Source organism: Anomalospiza imberbis, chromosome 6, assembly GCF_031753505.1.
Source record: "Anomalospiza imberbis isolate Cuckoo-Finch-1a 21T00152 chromosome 6, ASM3175350v1, whole genome shotgun sequence".
In the NCBI taxonomy this organism is placed as follows: domain Eukaryota; kingdom Metazoa; phylum Chordata; class Aves; order Passeriformes; family Viduidae; genus Anomalospiza; species Anomalospiza imberbis.
The window spans coordinates 38,373,441-38,392,040 of record NC_089686.1 but is presented as its reverse complement, the minus strand read 5'-3'; the positions used below and the strand labels follow the sequence as shown (position 1 = coordinate 38,392,040).

At 54.7% G+C, this 18,600-nt stretch overlaps 2 protein-coding genes across 4 annotated transcripts in view; one reads left to right on the top strand and one right to left on the bottom strand.

The window, feature by feature from the left end:
• Positions 1-831: 831 nt before the first annotated feature.
• On the top strand, positions 832-10,159 carry CHST1 (carbohydrate sulfotransferase 1). Of its 2 annotated transcripts, none has more exons than XM_068193498.1 (2): positions 832-1,057; positions 8,169-10,159. In XM_068193498.1, the coding sequence occupies exon 2, from the start codon at positions 8,213-8,215 to the stop codon at positions 9,470-9,472; it is 1,260 nt and encodes a 419-aa protein (XP_068049599.1). In that variant the 5' UTR covers positions 832-1,057; positions 8,169-8,212; the 3' UTR covers positions 9,473-10,159. The 2 variants fall into 2 exon arrangements, with proteins under 2 accessions (XP_068049599.1, XP_068049600.1); XM_068193499.1 differs by lacking the exon at positions 832-1,057 and adding an exon at positions 1,143-1,385.
• A 2,469-nt stretch (positions 10,160-12,628) lies between these two features.
• Positions 12,629-18,600, bottom strand: part of LOC137475810 (transmembrane protein 263-like) — a 198,532-nt gene continuing 192,560 nt past the window's right edge. For both annotated transcript variants that reach the window (XM_068193500.1, XM_068193502.1), the window contains exon 3: positions 12,629-17,482. In XM_068193500.1, coding sequence (XP_068049601.1) covers positions 17,196-17,482 — 287 coding nt within the window. In that variant the 3' untranslated portion in view covers positions 12,629-17,195. The remainder of the gene's footprint in view (positions 17,483-18,600) is intronic.

The following is an 18,600-nucleotide window of genomic DNA, read 5'->3' as shown; positions in this document are numbered from 1 at the left end:
GCTAAAAATGCAGTTTAGTTGGCAAGCGCTAGATAAAAGGGAAACATTCAAAAGTTGCCAAAAGTAAATGTCTGACCTGTTTCTAGGGGTCGAACAGAATCAGGAGGAATGTGACTGTCAGAGTACAGCCACTTCAGCTGCTCTGACACACTCCCATGCTTCTTTTCCTCTGTCCTATCCCACCTTCCGAGGTGGGATGGATGGTGGGAAGGTGCCATCACCTGCCAGTATTTTTCCACTGGCACCACTGAGGATGATCTTGGACACTGCCCGTGGCGGTGAGCCCTGATTTAGGCGGCACGGGGAGGATTCCTGGCGCTGGAGAACCAGTCCCCATGACAATATTGTTTTTGATGAGCAAAGGCCACCGGAAAAGAGGGGATGAATGTGCATCATCATCGCTACCAAGTCCGGCAGGGCCCGAGGGGCTGCTGGTGCCCCAGCAGTGGGGCGAGAGGAGGGTGTGAGGGACCCGCGTCCGGCCGCTCCGCAGGGATCCCCTGTCCCTATCAGCAGCCAGCCTGGGGGACACATCTCGCGGGGGTGCCTCACCGGGCCCCCTCCCGGCCCCGCGGCGGGAGGGGTTCTGGCCGCTCCTGCCGGGCGCCTCGGGGAGGTAAATAAGGGGAGTTTCCTGCTCGGCAAAGCCGGGGAGCCCGGCGGCCGGGCTGGGGTGAGCGGGCGGCGCGGAGCGGAGGCTTTGCCGGAGCCGATGCCGGTGCCTGGCGCTGTGCTGCGTGCGCCCGTGCGCGCTGCCGGGCGGAGAGAGGAAGGGAGGGAGGGAGGGAGGGAGGGAAGCGGCGCAGCCCCCTCGCCGCCCGCCCGCCCCTCGCCCGGCACGGAGGGCGTGGAGAGGCGGCCCCGCTCGGCGGGTGCCCGCGCGGGCAGGGCAGGGCAGGGCGGCAGCGCGGGCAGGGATGAGCCCCCGCAGCGCCGCCCGCTGAGCTCCGCCGGCTGCCGCCCCCGGGCCGGGCCGGGCTGGGCCGGGCTGGGCGTCCCCCGCCCCAGGATCCGCGGCCGGGGATGCGGGGGGCAGCCCGCCGGGGCGTTCCGCCAGGTAAGGGGCGCCGGGGGTGGGGGGAGAGCGGCGCAGATCGGCGGGGGTGCCCGGGGGCGGCGTGCTGGGGCTCTCTCTTAACCCTTTCCGCGCCACCAACTTTCCAAGGCAGCGAGACGTCACCCGCAGCGGCGGGAAGGACTTTTCCCGCTGGTGCCCAGCCCGGCTGCGGCGGGACCCCAGCCCGAGCTGCGAGCGCCCAGGGGGAAGCCGCCGCCCGGGGCTGCCTTAGCGGCGAGGGCACAGCAGCCCTGGCCCCAGACCCCCGGGGGAACGAGCTGCCGCGAAACTTGGGCTGCTGTTGGGCGAGGAGCTGCGCCTGGAGCAAGTGAGTAAGTCCCCGGTGGCACAGGGAGGCCAGATGCCCTGCCCGGCCGCGTAGCCGCGCCAGCCGGCGGAGCAAATGCCCCGGCGTTTGCTGTCAGACCTCCAGGCGGTCTGCGAAACCTGCCGTGAGGGCACAGGCTGACGAGGAGACCTCGCAGAGTGGGGTGCACACCATAGCATGGAGCAATCCTACGGGAAAGCTGTGCGGTTCGAGATTTGGGCACTAGACGCGGCCATAGGTTAGGGACGTTGCAAAAAGAGTGTTCTGAGGTGGTGAATGAGCGCGTTCATCCCAAAAGAGCCTTCCCAGCTCCTGCCAGGGAGTGCTCTGGGAGTGAGCAGGCACCAGCAGGCTGGTGGATGGCTCAGGGGAAGGTGGAGAGCACAGAACCCCCTGTATTTGGTTTACCGAGGCGTTCGCATCCTCGGGAAGAGGCAGATGCAGTTCAGAGGATGAGGGATAAACAGGCACAGGTGGATGTCGCGATAAGAAAACTCTGGGACCGGCTGGGGTTGGCATTACTTGGTAGTGATTAATTAACTGAAAATGTGTATGCTGTGTGCCAGTAGGAAAGAGACTGATTCCCTGCTGAAAGTCCTGTGATTGTTTAAGTGCTGGTCAAAGTGGGCAGTAATCTTCCGGTGGTAAAGGATCTGTCGGTCCCTATGAAATGCAGAGGGAAAGAACAGAGATAGAGGAACAGGGGACATGTGCCAGGGTGGCTTTGAGCACAGGAATCCTGTGCCTTATCATAAGAAGAGTGCTCCAGGAGGTGATGAATGCAAGAGCAGAATAAGTCTGGGGGCATGAAGCACCTCCGCTTGGCACACGGTGAGGCACCCGAGGAAGGTGGCGGGCATGAGTCCCAGCTGGCATTTGGAGCTGTGACTGTAGGAAAGCTCTAACCCTGGATGGCTGAAGAGAAGACAAGGCTGAAAATTCATTCCCACCACGTGAAGATCTCATGTTGGTGGGGCTTGCTGAGGGGGAGGCTTGGGGGCAGCAACCAGCCCTGCTCACCACCCTGCGTGGTGCCCAGAGTCAAGTAGGGGATCGGAGACAGCTCAGCACTGCTTTTTCTCAGTGGTCTTTCTTTTCTCTGGGGTGTGGTGGGGTGCAGCCAGCCAGCACCCAGGCTGGGTGGCCCACAGGCGTGTTTGGTGTCCTCCAGCCTTTGCAGAGCCAACAGCATGACTAAGCCACTGTGACCAAGTGGGTGCTTGCACCCCACCAGAAGCCTGTCTTCCCTGCCTCAGTGGCCACAATGTTGTAGTACAGTGCTTTGCTCGGTGGGAGACCACTGGAATGTGTTAGGGCCTTTGCCACTGGGTCACTGGCTGAGAGTTATTTTGCAAACCTGCGACTTAACTTTTGTGCCTGGGTGGTGAGGTGGGGAGGAGTGGGGCTGCAGGAGGGAGCTGCTGGCTGGGCAGGGAGGCACCGCAGGGTGCTGGCTGCCACTCGTCCCCTCCAGCAGCCCTCAACAAGCCGAAGTGCTGTGGGCATGGCATGCAGGGGTGTTACATGCTCAGCAGGGGACAGAGGCGCAGGTGCGGGGCTGAGCAGGCGCTGAAGTTGGTGCTGTGAATTCTCTGGGTGACTACGCATGCATGAGTCTCTGGGCGGGGGAAGGGAAAGGGGGAAGAGGGGTTGTCTTCATGAGTCACATTTTGGGATGTGTCCCCTGGTGAGCCTGCTGCAGTCTCACTTGTGTCAGGAGAGGGGTTTTGCCTTACAACTCGCTGCCTTGTGCAGGGTGTGCCGTATGCTCCCCTCTGCCGGTGTGCCCGTGCCCAGCGGGCGGGCAGGTGGGCAGGCAGCCCTGCCCACTCCCGCAGTCATCCACCCCTCTCCCTGGCACCGAGACCCCGGCCCGGTGCTTCTCAGGCGATCACTGCTCGCAGTTGTGTTTTCCAGCTGGTCCCAAAGTCCTGAGTCACTCTGCCGTTTCCATGGAAACAGCTGGCGGGGAATCGGTTTTGGGGGTAGAGGGTGCCGGTAGCTGGACTGGCACCAGGCAGGCCTGCGGGAAGGACTGGCAAGGCTCAGGCACTCCTCCAGTGTGCCAGGGCTTTTACAAAGGCGGGAGCAGGCACCTCTGTTGCACAGACCCTCACACCTTCTTCAGTTGCCTTTTCCCTTCCTTCCAGCCATAGGGAAGCACAGAGGTTTCCCTGACAGTGGAAAGGGAGCTCAGGATGAGCCCAGCCAGGCTGAGGATACAGCTCCTGGGGAGCTGTTGAGAGAGGGGGACAGCCTGGAAGGCAACCAAAAAGAGCAGGTTTTTTTTTGACTGCCCTGTGAGAGAGCCTTCAGTACAGCAGTAACAGAATCAGTAACTGCAAGGGCTCCTGCCTAAAGCTGCCATCACCCCTGAGTTGCCTGAACACGGCCACCTCTGGGGAGCAAGGAAACCCGGAGGGAAGGCTTGGGGCAGGAGGCAAGGCAGCTGCCCATGTGGAGATGCTGTGGGAGCCCCCCAGGAGGATGAGAGTGCCACAGTGCTGTGAGGCACTGCCCTGCATAACACCGAGCTGCTTTTGGAGCGGAGGAGACCCGTGCGTTGTACTGACCCCTGCAACTTCCCCACAGACTCCAGCCTGCTTGGCAGCACTTGAACTCAGCTGCCAGTGCAGCCTTCAGTGCCACGGCCTGACTGCATGGCTCCAAAAGCAGGTAATTCCCATCAAACCTAGGAAGACCATGCCCAGAGCGGGAGCCGCTGGTCGGTCCCTGCTGCATGATGGCTGGCCAGCTGCATTCACTGCTCCCCGCACAGCACTGGTGACTCACAGATGCCATTCAGCTTAATTCATCACCTCCGATCTCCCTGGCACTCCTGGGCTGTCTTACTGGCTTCTTGCCTGCTCATCTCCCTCAGAGCAGTGCTGGAAGTCAGTGGAGGAGGAGGAGGAAGAGGAAGGCAGGTGATTATGCATCCGCTGCTGTTGGCAGGTGCACAGGGTGGGGGAGGTTGCACTGCCTGCGCCCATCCTTTCCCTTCCTCGAGGCTCAAGGCTGCGGGAAGTGAGGCAGGGGAGAGGAAAGGCTCAGCACCTTCCTCTTCGCACAGACAATGCTCCTGTCCCTGTGCCAGGCACTGGCTGGCCTCCTGCTGCACTTAGAGCCGGTTGCCGGATGCCGTGTGTCCCTTGCGGACAGCCTGGTCCCAGTGCGACTGCAGGCAGCTGCACAGAAATGCAGGCAAGGCAGCAGAGTTCACTCTGCCATGCTGTCACCACAAGGGGGTTAGGGTTGGGAAAGAGGCAGTGGTGGCCCCAGCACAGTCCCAAAAGAGCCCACGTGCCTTCTGGCAGGCCCCTTGCAGTACCAGCAGTGCCAGGGGCTGGAAGGTGTGAGTGATGTACCCCCACCCCATGCTCCATCTCATAGTCCAACTGCCTGGAGGGACACACTGAACTCGGCTCCCACCCTTGGGCTGCATTTGCTCATCATCTTTGGTGGAGCTGAGCTGGAGACAGAATAGAGGGTGACTTTGACTGAGAACACTTCTAGCACAGAAACATCTACGAGGCCAGCATATCAGATGACTCCCATGGTCTGGGGCTGAGGAGCCAAAATGATCCATGCCTCACACAGGACTCTCAGATGCAGCCCCATGTGGGCATGGCCCTCTCTCCAGCTGCTGTCTGAACTGCTGGCCCTGGGTATCAGGCCAGTTTAAGAACAAGGCTCCTCAGGGCAGGAATGGGAGTGTGAAGGATGTCCTGCTGTGCCTCTGTGCAGGACACATCCTCCTGGGGCACGTTGGCTGCAGCCACTGCTCAGCCGGCCCACTGGGAGCCGTGTGGAGCCCAGCACAGCTCCTCCTTGGCAGGTGTTCACACCAGCCTGGCTCTGTCTGACAGATGAACAAGGGACAGTGGGAGTAAAAGTGGTCCCCAGGTGTCCCAGCAGCTCCCAGGTGCCATGTGCTTTTGCTGCCCCAGGAGCTTCTCTAGAGCACCCAGCTGCCAGTCATCACTGTCCCTGGAGCCCAGGGCTGGATTGAGCAGGAACTGCAGCCCTCAGGGACAGGCAGTGATGGGAGGAGGCAGGAGAGCCAGCTGGGAGGTGAGAGGAGGTTCTGGCTGGTTTTAAAGGCCACAGATGAGACATCAGGGAGGGAAGCCTTCTTCCAAAACCTTCCCCTCCCTGGTTTCAGCTCAGCAGATGGGCAGGGCACACATGCCAAGGGGCAGCAAAGGCTGAAGCTGGGCTGTGGTTTAGTACTTGCTCAGTCAAGGAGGTGAATCAATGCCCCGTTTTTTTCCCTCTGCCACTTGGGACATTGCAAAGGGGAATGGGTCAGTGTGGGTGGAGAACCTGAAATGCTCACAGCCAGTGAGTGATCTGGTGGGAATTGGGACCAAGAAAACATCTGGTCTCTGGTGTGCCTTTTTTGGGGAGCCAGCAGCAGGTTTCTGCTATAACCAGGACGATCTGAGTCTCAGCTGCTCCAGCATCCATCAGCAATGAAGCAAAGAGTAGCAGGTGAGGTTGTGTGTGAGGGATGCAGTGTGGTTGGCCATCACTAGAGAGCAGGAAAGCATTCCCGCTGCAGCTTCCACCTAGGCAGCATGCAGAAGACACTTGGGACAGGAGATGCCAACAGGGACACTCCTGTCCTGTTCTGCCTTAGCAGACCTGGAAAAAGACTTTATCCAAGGGATAGAATATCCCATGTGGACACTGGGGCCTGGTTTCCCCTTTGCAGGGTGGGTAACCCCAATCCAGCAGCAGCAATAGCCAAGCATCTCTGACTTCAGTCCTCCAGCCATGTGCCACAATCCTTGGCAGGCAGCAGACCAAGTGAAAGCAACCTGCATTCAAAGCATCATTTTGGGTCTAAAGCACAGCTCCGAGTGCACAGACACAGGGAACACAGCTGGTGGGGAGCTGCATGCAACAGCTGTGCCAGCCCCCCTGTCCTGGGGTCCTGCTCTAAAGTCCTGCTCCAGGTCTTTGGAGTTGATAGTTCCTGAAGCTTCCTACCTCCACAAATCAGCTGGGGCAATCAGTAAATAATAAATATATTAATTTTTAAAAAGCAAGGCTTTTTTACTCACTTGCAAGTCTGATCTGCCCTCCTGGTGTCACTTGCTGGGTGACAGGGTCTCCCTAGGGCATGGAACACATTGAGGACATGGGAGCAACACATTGTGGCAGCTGCTTTGGGCTCTGCAGGGACCATACTCCAGGAACATTGCACTGTCCCAAGCCCATCAGGGATTTCAATGTGCTCTGGGTTAGAACAGCCCTCACATGCTGAAATCCATTGCTGGCCCACTGGACTCCCCCAGAGACCTCATACAAGCAGCAATAGCACTGGATCTGACAGTCCCACCCACAGTGACCTGGTGCTGGGGCTGAACAGGGCACTCACTGTGAGCTTGGGGCCAGCACGTTGTTCTCCCTGGGGACCCACAGAGAGCAGGGCAGAGGCAGCAATGGCAGTGACGATACAGTGGGCTCTGCTGGGCGAGGAGCAGAGGTACTTGGGTCTTGTCCCCTTGGTTTGCCTGAAGTGGATGGGCAGGTGAATGTACCACACTGTGGGAGGAGAGACATGGAAGGAAGATGGGCAAGGGAGAATAGATGCAGGAGAGCTTCAAAACCATTGCTTATACTGGTGTGTCTCCCACACACTGGTGTTTTAGCCTGTTTGGAGTTTCTGGGATGCATCCTCTATGTTCTGTCTCCCAGCCCCACTGATCCCCCGAGAGCAATAGTATGTGGATGTGAAATGTCTCTGCTTTGGAGAGCAGCAGGCAGTCCATGAACATTATTTGGTTAGTGAATAGGGGGAATATTGAAGCACCACCACAGTTACATCCCCTCCCAGCAATGTGCCAGCTCCCCAGGCATGACAGGTACTCCCCCTGCCCCATCATGGTCCCTGAGCATTCCATCCAAGGGTTCTCCTCAGTTTCCCCTACCCTTGCCCATGTGTGGGCTAGCACCTCTGAAGTTGTTCCTTGCAACTACAGCCCCACTCTTCCTTGCACCCATCCCTGGTGCCAAGGGCTACTGCCCTGGTTGGCAATAGGGTATAGAAGAGATGCAGTTTTACATGCTTCCTCCTTTCTACTATTGTTTTTCCCCTCTGGTGCTCAGAACAGGAGAGTCCTGAATCCTAGAGTGGAGCAGGACCTTACCAGACCTGTGAGCTCATTGCTGAGGGCACAGCTCTGGCTGCACTCGTCCCCAGAGGCTGACAGACAGAGCTAGCTGTTGGACCTCTGTGCAAAGAGGTTTGCAGCTCCAGGAGAGACACTGCCACTCTACTAGGTAGGAGGTTGCTGGCCTGGATGGGCCATGCCTTATCCTGACAGCTGGATAGAATGGATGGAGACAAGATAGCACCATCCCCTGACCTTTCCCTGCCACAGCTCCTGCACTGGGGTCCAAGTGACAAGTGACTCACAAGGGAGCTGGGGAAGAGAGTTTGCAGCAGCTGGATGGAGACAGACAGTGTCACCGCCGGGTTCTGACATTCCCCTGCCTGGGTTGCAGTGCATGGGGTGAGCTATGGGCCACAAGATTTATGTACACCCACAGCCTGGAAGGAACAGGGCTTAAGTCCTGGCTGGATATGTTTCTCCAGGCTTGCCAGCCTCTGCCTGCTATTTTTCTTGTCTGAAATGGGGCTCTGCAGTGTGTGACTGGGATTCACATGGTTATGACTGATGGACTTACATTAGGAGGGCATTTGTTGGTACCTGCATCAGTTGGATACTTGGCAGTCCATGCTCAACTTGTGAATTCTCTGTTGGGTTGCAGACACCAAGACAACCTGCGAAGAAGCTCCATGAAGTTGACCAGCCATGCAATGTTCCTGGAAGGCTGTACTCCTCCTAGCCTTGGCATCCATTGCAATCCAGTACACAGCAATTCGGACTTTCACTGCCAAATCCTTCCACAGCTGCCCCATCCCTAATCCTGTGAACTGCAGCCTGAGCCAGGACTCTGATGTGGCTGACAGGCTGTGTGATGAGAATCCCACTTTCCCGTATAACCTCTCCAGGAAGACTCATGTTCTCATCCTTGCCACCACCCGCAGCGGCTCCTCATTTGTTGGGCAGCTGTTTAACCAGCATTTCGATGTCTTCTATTTATTTGAGCCCCTCTACCACGTCCAGTACACCCTGATCCCAAAGCTGACCCAGAGCAAGAGTACGACAGACAGGCGGGTCATGCTGGGGGCCAGCCGAGACTTGCTGAGGAGCCTGTATGACTGCGACCTCTACTTCCTGGAGAACTACATCAAGCCCCAGCCTGTCAACCACACCACCGACCGCCTCTTCCGCAGGGGAGCCAGCAAGGCCCTGTGCTCACCACCTGTATGTGAGTCCCTGGGAGCTGTGGATCTCCACCTGGAGGAAGGAGACTGCGTGAAGAAGTGTGGGACCTTGAACCTGACACTGGCCACTGAGTCCTGCAGAGAGCACGGCCACGTGGCCATCAAAACCGTACGGGTGCCCGAGGTCAGTGACCTCCGGGCCCTGGTGGAGGACCCGCGGCTGAACTTGAAGGTCATCCAGCTGGTGCGGGACCCCCGGGGGATCTTGGCATCCCGGAGTGAGACCTTCCGAGACACCTACAGGCTGTGGAGGATCTGGGACGGCACTGGCAGGAAGCCATACAACCTGGACGTGACCCAGCTCACCACAGTGTGTGAGGACTTCTGGAACTCTGTGTCCACCGGCCTCAACCGGCCACCATGGCTCAAGGGCAAGTACATGCTGGTGCGGTATGAAGACCTGGCCAGGAACCCCATGAAAAAGACTGAGGAGATCTACGATTTCCTGGGCATCCCCATGGACAGCAACGTCGAGCGCTGGATACAGAACAACACCCGAGGAGACAGGTCCTCCTCCAAACACAAGTATGGGACGGTGCGCAACTCAGCGGCGACAGCGGAGAAGTGGCGCTTCCGTCTGTCCTACGAGATCGTGGCGTTCACCCAGCATGCCTGCCAACAGGTGCTGGCACAGCTCGGCTACAAAACTGCTGGCTCTGAGGAGGAGCTGAAGAACCTCTCCATCAGCCTGGTGGAGGAGAGAGACTTCCTGCCTTTCTCCTAAGGCAGCCCCAACGAGCCTGGTTTTGATGTGTACTGTCTCTAACTGATGCCTTATTTTATTTTCTTTCCTTTTGTTTTCCCCTCTTTCCCTCTCTTGTCTTTTTCTCTCCAAAATTTGCACTAGACCTCGAGCTGGAATCTCAAAGGCTGAAGTCCAGGGGAAGTGACTGCTGCCCCTCAATACATTTTGGATGCCAGGAGGAGTTGGGTCTCTCCAATCAAGAGCTAGAACTCTGGATGGGTAACAATGTTTACAAAACACACAAAATGTATAAAGCAACCTTCAAGCTTTCCAAACCGAAGGGTATCTGGGGTACTGTACTTTTGCACTGTTTACTTTTACAATGTAAGAGGTAAATATAAATATAATTTATGAATGGTGTCATCCCCTCCAGAATAACTCCCCCTGCCCCCAATGAACAGGTTAGACTGGAAGCTGAAAGTGGAACAACCTCCTCATTTTTGATCTCAGTGTGACATGTCTGTCTGTTTAAGTCCTGTTATTGGGCTGGGCAGTTGGTCAGCTGCTCCTACATGGTTGTTTGGTATCACCTGTGATATTTCTTTGTGCCAAAAACCCACACAAAAAAAAAAAAGGGAAAAAAGCGATTGGGTCATTTGGTAAAAGCCCAACATATTTAATGCTTTATTTCTGTGTTTTCTGTAAATAAAAGTGCAATAAAACTGACCTGGGGGTGAACTTCAACTGAAAGACCTCAGCAAGTATACTGGAGTGGATGCACCAGGCATACAGCAGCATCTCCTGGTTTGCCCAACTCCTGCGAGGCCGGGAGCGGGTAGGACAAAGCTGGGGGAGGAGACACTGCAGCCCTCAGGGTGGCAGGGAGCTGCAGCCACCTCCTCAGGCGTGTGCATGTTTGCATCAGAAGTGTGTCAAAATGCAAGCAGTTTAGCCAAAAGCAAGAACCCGTGGTTATTTACTGACCTGAAAACTTGTTGGTTTGCATGGGGGCATGGGACTTGTTGAAGTGCCCGACTCCAGAGTGCTAGTGGCACCAGCACAGTGAAACCATTCCCATCAGGCTGCCCCCCACCATGTCTGACAGTGCTGATGCCCATGCTGGCATGGCCTACCCTGGAGGACAGGGAAGGTGCTCTGGTGCAGGTCATGAAACTGCCAGAATGAAAATGAATGAACAAGATGATCCTGGCAATACACAGGTATTCCTTCATCAACTGCCTGCTGCCTGCAAGACACCTGGGCCTGTGGTCTGGGCAGGTGTCACGGCTGTATACTAAATATGGCCATATTTATCTGGCAGCTGCATGCCAGCTACAACCATGACAGGCAGATCAGAAAGCTGCTGAATGGGGGAGCCAGGCATGCAGGGCAGGAACACTGAAAGCCTTACACAAGGTATTGCTGGTCTACTTGATCCTTGTCTGATGAAACAGCTGGCCAGCTCCTCCAACCCATCTGGCAGAGTCCCAACAGTCGAGCCCTCGAGACACACGTCCTGCAGACCACAAGTAGCTGCTGATAGGAAGCCACTGGGGCCAGTCCTCAGGGTACAGAGGACAACAGTGGCCCAGCAGTTTTCCAGTTGCTCCTGGAGCCAGGCAGGGCAGCGACCCACAGAGAGATGAGACCACAATTTGTGACATCTACTCACAGCTGCACACTACCAGCTTTGGGTCCGCTACTTGCCCAGAGGTGTCTGAGCCACCCACAGCCCACCTACCTGGGCAGGTCTTCTCTCCAAAGGTCTCTTCCGAGCTCTGCTGCCCACCAGCTTTTGCCCCACTCTTACTTGGGAGAAGACTGGCTGCTGCAGTTGCACACAGGGGGATGGGACACGCTGCCTGAGTGAGACATGGCAAAGCTATAACTATAGGTGATTTTGCACCATCCTTTCACCTCTTGCAAGACCTCTGGGGGAGCAGCTTGTTAGTGGTGTTTTGTGACTTGCCTTAATGTGGAAAACCAGCTGGGCTGCAGGAAAGGTGAGAAGCTGTGAAGTACCTGAGAGTTTCTCAGGTGCTCTAGCACCTGTACTTCATCTGTGCTGTCTGCAAGGCTACATGGATGGTTCCAGCTCTGGGAGGAGGAATGGGGGGATACTGTGCACTTGCTGTGGGATGGGCACTTTCCTCATCTCCCTCCCCGCAGTGGGCATAGGGGCAGCCCCTGGAAGAGACCACGTCCCCAGGTGTCTTCACCTCCCTGTCATTGCCAGACTTGCTCCTGCCACCAGCTTGGTGCCTCCCAAGCCACACTGCCTGGCTGAATCTGCAAGCGAGGATGGAGGAACAGGGCAGGTGGCAGAGGTGGCTGCAGATAGCCTTATTGGTGCACTGTGTGCTGCTCTTCCCAAGCATCTGGCAGCAAAATGCCAACCAAATAAATGGCTTGATTGCCCTGTTATTAGTTACTAAATTAATCCTTTTGTCAGCACTTAACAAATGCTGAGCTGTTGGCTACTGGCCTCAACTCAGTAAAAGGGACACCCTGTCTTGTGGCTGATCCAGCATTGCCTGGCCACTGGCCTGCAATCCTCCCTGAGGGCTGTGCATTCCCAGGAGCACTGCGTGGCTCTGCCCTGGGTTAAGTGCCCGTGGAGCAGATGAGGGGGCTGGAGGTGCTGGCTGTGCCCCCCCAGCACCAACACTGCCAGCCAGCAGAGGGTCAGGCTGCTCCATGGGGGCTTGCTGCAGCCCTGAGGAGGGATGTCAAACCCCCATCTCCTGCAGAAGGAGCAGGCTGCTGTGAGGAGAATTTGCTTCCTCTGCTGGGAAAAGTGGCTATGCAAACATGCCTGAAGGAGCAGCGGCTGTAGAGGCAAAATTTCCCATCTTCAGCTGCTGAGATCCCACTTTCAGGGCTAGGCCAGCTGTCCCCAGCCTGAAAGCCCTCTTATGCACTGGTCTTTAAACCAACACAAAAAATTGAGTTTAGAAGTCTTATCCAAACTGTTCTTACCATTCCAATCAGGAAAGACGCCTGCAGCAAAATGGCTTTTGAACCACGCTTGAAAGCTATGTCCTAGTTTAAGCAGGGGTGGAGATTCTGCCTTGCTTGGTGCCTCATCTAGAGCCCTTAGGGGAGAGATCTAATTTCCCAAGGAATCTCTAACATCTTCCTTCAATTGTGCTTCCTCTCCTCATTTCCCCCCACTAGGAACAAGAGCCAGCATAATCATGGTTTTTATCCTCAAATTTTACTGTAATTAAAATACAGAGATGCAGAATATTCCCAGAAACACACTGAAAAACAAACCAAGCAAACAAATTCAGTAGGAAACCAATTACAGACAATGAAATGATAAAGAACAAAAGTGTTCTCTGGAGCTCAGCACTGTGCACAGGACCGCAGTTTTGGGTTGCCAAAGGCCTCCTCAGCTCCTAGAGAAGCAGAGTTGGGCCCTGGCTCTCGGCTCTCTCTAACCATCTCCATATTCCCACTCATGCTGTTGTTTTTACAAGGATGACTTTGCAATGGAGATACAGAAATGACCCACCCACAGGGATAAGAGCCAACAAGGGAACCCAGAGAAAAAGAAGTGGGTTAAGATTTTCCACACACAAGACACAAGGGGACAGAGAGAGGTGGAAGACATGCAATTCTCTCCCAGCCAGGGGAGCTGCAGGGCCAATCACCCTCTGGCCTCCCAGACACTGCGAGTGTGGATGCTTAATGAAGGTCTCAGCAAAAGCTGTGGGGAGCTCTATCCATGGGCAAGACTGAAAGCTAAGGGAGGGATAAAGAGTTAAGGATAATGAGACAGGTCAGGGAAAAGGGAGGAGAGGATGCATCTGTGGGTCTCCTTTCAGCTAGGACATGTTCGTCAGGCACAGGGAACAGCCAGGCAAGGTGGGACACAGGGCTGCAAATAGGGTCACATCCCACCTCCACCATGGGGGAGACCCAGCCTCATCATGGGGAGATCATGACAAAAGCCTGGGGGAGATTTGGGAAGGGTGGATGATAAGAAGGAAGCTGATCTGATGCTTCAACCATCCACTGATCTGTCTAAATGAAAATTGCTAGCAATCATCATTACTATGGAAGCAGGGGACAAGCCAGGCATGTACCACCACCACACACCAAAACCCACAGTGACCCACTCCCCTTTCTGTGCTCTTCCCTAGGACTAACTCCATTGCACTCATCTTCTGATTCAAAGCCTGTCCTAAGAAACAAATTCTTTCCATGGTCCTCATTTTCTTGTTGCCTCACTCCTCAGCTTCTCCTGTCACACCACTCTCTCCTCATCTTCTGTGTATCAACTCCCTTTAATCCTTCCCTCTACCCCAATGCCACCCCCTCCTATTTTGTACCAAGCTACCCCATCTGGTAGCCATGGGATTTATGCACAACACCGTTTTTGCCCTTCGTACCATGAACAGGCAGTGAGAGAACGGCTACACCAGTGGCCCAGGTGGCTGGAGGAGGAAAGATAGAGCATCTGACAAGAGCCAACAGCTTCCCCATCCAATCCAGATCCCACTGTCCTGCAACCAGAGTTGTCAGAAGGCATCTTTACTTTTAGATTGGGAAGACTGACCCTGTTTTCCCTCTGCTCTGGCACTGTAAATGCCCAGAAAAGCAGGGACTGGGTAACTATGGGCAACTGAGCAGGCCTAGCATAGACTTTCTTAAAGCCTTTGAGTCCTGGAGAGTTACTTATTCCTGAATGCCTGTTTAGCAGTGTGAGGCCTTGTTTTTGGAGTAGATTTAATCTTCCACCCCTGCCTGCTAATTTGATCTCTTGCTACTCATGGTCCCTGAGCTGTCCTTTAGCTGGGCTGTAAGAACAGCAATTTCAGCTGTGAGTTCTCCTCTCCAGCTCATCTCTTCTTCTCCAGGCCATCCTGCAAGGAAACGGCACTTCCAGACAAACGATAGGCTTTACTCTATTTCCTGCAAGGATGCGCAGAAGAGAAGAAATAGAAAGATGGGAAACCCTCAGGGCCCCAGTGGCCTTCCTTACATCACCTTTATCCCATTTGCCATGCCTGCTCTGTACACACAGGGCCTGCAGACAACAGCTTGGGCAGGATGTACTGCCTCCACCAGCAAGAGCCTGTGTGAGACACTGTTTAGCCAAAAGCACAATCAGCCTCCCACCACCCACCCAGGGCTGGCTGCTGAAGGTTCTTAGATTCTATCTCCTCCTGTCCAAGACCTGGGAGAGACATTTAGGAAAAAGGCTCTTCTGTCCCAATTGACCAGAAGCTATCTTTCTCAGAGGGTTGGTGACAACACAGCTAGTTACACAGAAGCAGCTTTCAGCTTTGGGGCTAGAGCTCGCTTTAGAGGCAGTCTGTGATCTGGAATAAGAGATGAGTTGTGCTCAGGGAGAGCAGTGAGCAGAGATCTGTGCAGTGCAAGCTGTCCTCCAGCTTTGCAGGGCGTTTGAGACAAAGGGAGAACAGACAAGACTTCTTCTGGCCTTGACAACTGCCACGAGCATCCCAGCAAAGTACAGGCACACATCAAGGCCTGATCTTTCTGTGAAGCCACTGCCTTCAGAGACAAAATCGGCATGTCAGGGTCAACTTGGCCTTCACCAGAACAAAGGGCACAAAGTGAGGAAATGCACACACCTACCAAATGCTGCTTCCTCTTCAGAAACAAAAATGTAAGTCAAACCTTTCTCATGCTATCAAGAGTAGCAAACTGTGGAGATCAGCAGCTTCTTACCACTGCAAACAGGAGGGGCTACCTAGCAAAGGGTATGGAGAGTGACTAACACCAGCATGATTATCAGGGGGACCCAGAAACATACATCCCAAAATGTGGATTTAATAAAGGTCAGAACGAAAACTGCAACACAAGCTCAAGAACATTCAGCAAAAATGGTGGCGGGGGTGTATGTGTGTTGCACTTAAATATTCCCTGATGTCTAAGTCCTAAGCACAAGAGAGCAGTCAGGAAGTGCAACAACCTCCAAGGGGAAATGAAGATCAAGAAAGTTGGCTTCAACGTCCAAAAGATAGGGCTGAGAGAAAACAAACAGCACAGACAGGAGAAAGGGGATTTTTCACATTCCTTTGGTTTCAATAAACTATGCTCTTGGGCAACAGAGGGCAAAACATCCTCTAAAACATGGTTTTTCTTCTGACTAGGACCCTGTATAAAAACTGTATGCTGAAAGTGCCAAAGATGACTGTGTGAACTCCTCTGCGGCAGTGGCACAGGTTTGTTTCCCTGGTTGAAGACATGCCTGTGGACTTACATGTACACATGCACGGTAACACAGATGCATGTTTATAAAATACAGCACAAGCACTGCTTCACTTGCCTATGCATCCAACACCTACAAAGGCAAATCTCCTGCCAAAGCCAGAAGCAGCAGAGTTAATGCTGGAGCCTGTGGATTTCCTCATCCCAAGAATTACAGGGGATGTTGGAGGGAGGGAGTGAGTGCATGGTTTGTGTTTGTATGTGTGTGTACAATGCCACACGGCCCCTTGAGCATCACAGGCCAGGCTGAGGATGGCTGTGACTCCCAGATGGATGCAGGTGTCTGGGTTGCTGCGGCACTATGACTATGGGTGGGCTATTTAGTGCAACGTGGTCATTCAGAGGAGCCGGGCTGGGGCTGCAGGAGCAGCGTGCAGAAGAGGAGTTGCTGGTGCCCTTTGCAGGCTAACTGCTGTTGGAGCACGCTCAGCCCCTTGGGAAGCGTTCTCCATCATGGTGCAGCCCACTTACACCCAGGCCTTCACTCCCAGGATGCTGAGTCGTGGGGAGAGCAAGACTCTCAGCTTCCCCTCCATCCCTGCAGCAGAATTTGGGTGGCATTTGGGAACACATTTGCTCCTGGTTACTAGTGATGTCTGTGGAGTGTGAGAGTGGCCAAGAGACAAAACGCCCTTGTTACAGAGTGGGATACTGGAAGGACTTCAAGGGTCAAACAAAAGGTCTGGTCTCTCTGTGGAACATCACTGCCTGTACTGCAATATCACAGAGGCCTAGCAAGTGCTACTGTCAGCTCCTTCCCCAAATGGGAACATAGGAGCAGCTTTCATATTGCTCCCTCCCACCAAGAAAATCTGTGCAGAAGTTGATGGTCTGGGATGTATCATGCCCTGGTGAGGCACCACCCCAGAGCTGCTCTGCTGAGCTTGAGGGTTCCCTCTCTGAAGGGTTCAATTCAGCTGGGGAGTAAGTGACTGGGAGCAGCTTGTGGGGATGGGCCCTGCAAAGAAAAGGTAAGAGGTGCAGGGCAGGAGAGAGGCTTCCCCCTCTTCACAGTATCTCTCCTTTGTGTCAATGGGACTTCTGCAGTTCTCTGCCAGGCACACCTCCCAAACACACCTTCCAGAGGGAAGGGGTGTTTCAGAGGCTATCTTTCCAGCTGAAGTCGAATCTGACCACACAACCCACACTTCAAACCAGGCATAGTTCTCCCCCATCCCCTGTTACTCCCTTCACCTCCAGGCAGATGGAGCCTGATGCCTTCTCCCATCCCTCCATGCTTACAAGAACAAGAAGGGAGGAAGGAAACTACAAGACAGAGACAACCACACCTTTAAAGTCCCCAGAGTAAAGATGGTTCCCAGTAGGTGATGGGAGTGAAAGGCATTGACAGTGGCTCTGTGAGCTCTGAGCTAGGCAGGCGGTGCTGAGCAGGCTGCAGCCAGAGTCTGCTCGGGTGCTCGACCCTCCCTGAAGCGGCTGGTTCCAACTCAAAGAGGTGCTGGGTAGGGGGACAGTATGGGCAGGTTGATCTTTTGGAAGGGAGCTGCGACAGGCATTAGTCAGCCTTGTCCTTCTTCTTTGCAGTGAAAGGGACTTTGCTGGCGACCGCGCTGCCCACAGCTCCGACGCCGCCGGTCACTGCTGAGACGCTGCCCTTCACCAGTCCAACGCCAGCAGCGGGGACACTGGTCACAGCTGTTTTGGTGAGCTCCAGACTCTTGCTGCCCACCCAGGCAACTCCTCCCAGTGTGGCCCCCACAGCTCCCCGGGTGATACTGAATAGGCCGCCTGTCACTCTCCAGATGACTCCTGCCTGCTGCTGTGGGTGGTCCTTGCTGGCATCTGTGGGGAGAGAGAGAAAGGGAATGTCACAAGTGGTCATGCTGGAGACCTCCCTGGGCACCTCTTCCAGCCAAGGCTGGTTGTCCTGGCACATGGCACATACTTTCATGTGCATAATGCCTTGCCTTGCAGCCCTAGACCTCTTGGTGCACGAAGGCGATCCCAGGCTTACAGCATAACAGGAAAGGACTTTGAGAGGGTAGGAGTGGGAACAGAATTGCCTGCGTGACAGAGAAGGGAAAAAGGCAGGTCAGTTACAGCCCCAAATTTGCAAGCGTTTGTGCTGCAGTGCAAAGCAAATCCCACTTTACAAGAGATGTAATTCCCCTCCCATGTGTGTTGGCTAATGCCAGTAAATCACAAAGACTAATGCTAGCACAGGAGGCATGAACTACAGACAGCAACAGCTGACGTTTATGTGGCATGCAGGTCCTCAGAAGCATCTGTTTGGAAGCAGGTCTGGGTTCGTGTCAGATGTGGAACTGAGGCACAGCACAGACTTATCTGCGAGAGCTGTAATTGAGTGAGCAGAGATAGCAAACTGCAGTAAAGATACAGTGACAGAAACGTCACCTCGGGTTGTACAAGCCCTCCAGAGAACTCAGCTATCTATTTAATAGTGTTAAGACAGTGCTTAAGTTACTACACTGTGTCACTGCTGGTTTACCTGTGCCAGCTGGATCAAGGCCAGCATGATATACCCACCCAAGCTGCCATCACACCTGCCCACAACACTGCAGACATACCGTTCACAGCTCACCACTTCTTGGGAAAGGGCTGACTCTGAACTGCTTCTCACGGGATTCAAACCTGACAACTCTCCTGCTGGCCTGCACACAACCCTCTCCTTCTGCATCAGCTAACAAAGTGGTGTGCAGGCAGCAAAGCAAGAGCAGCTCTTTTCATGGGGCAAGGTATTTTGGATACTCTGACTTCTGATTCACTGCCAGTTCTGTCCATGAGATGAGTTACTAATAATTGAAAAGCACAATAAAGCAATCCCGGCAGGAGAAAAAAGGAGTGCATTCACCCTGAAGTCCACAGGGAGCTGGTGTGGAAGGTTTGCAGGTCCAACTATGAGAATTAATTTTCTGCTTTTATTATTCCACTGTAGCTTG

Coding starts and splice junctions, on each gene's coding strand:
- CHST1 (XM_068193498.1), top strand. CDS start 8,213: ATGCAATGTTCCTGGAAGGCTGTACTCCTCCTAGCCTTGGCATCCATT.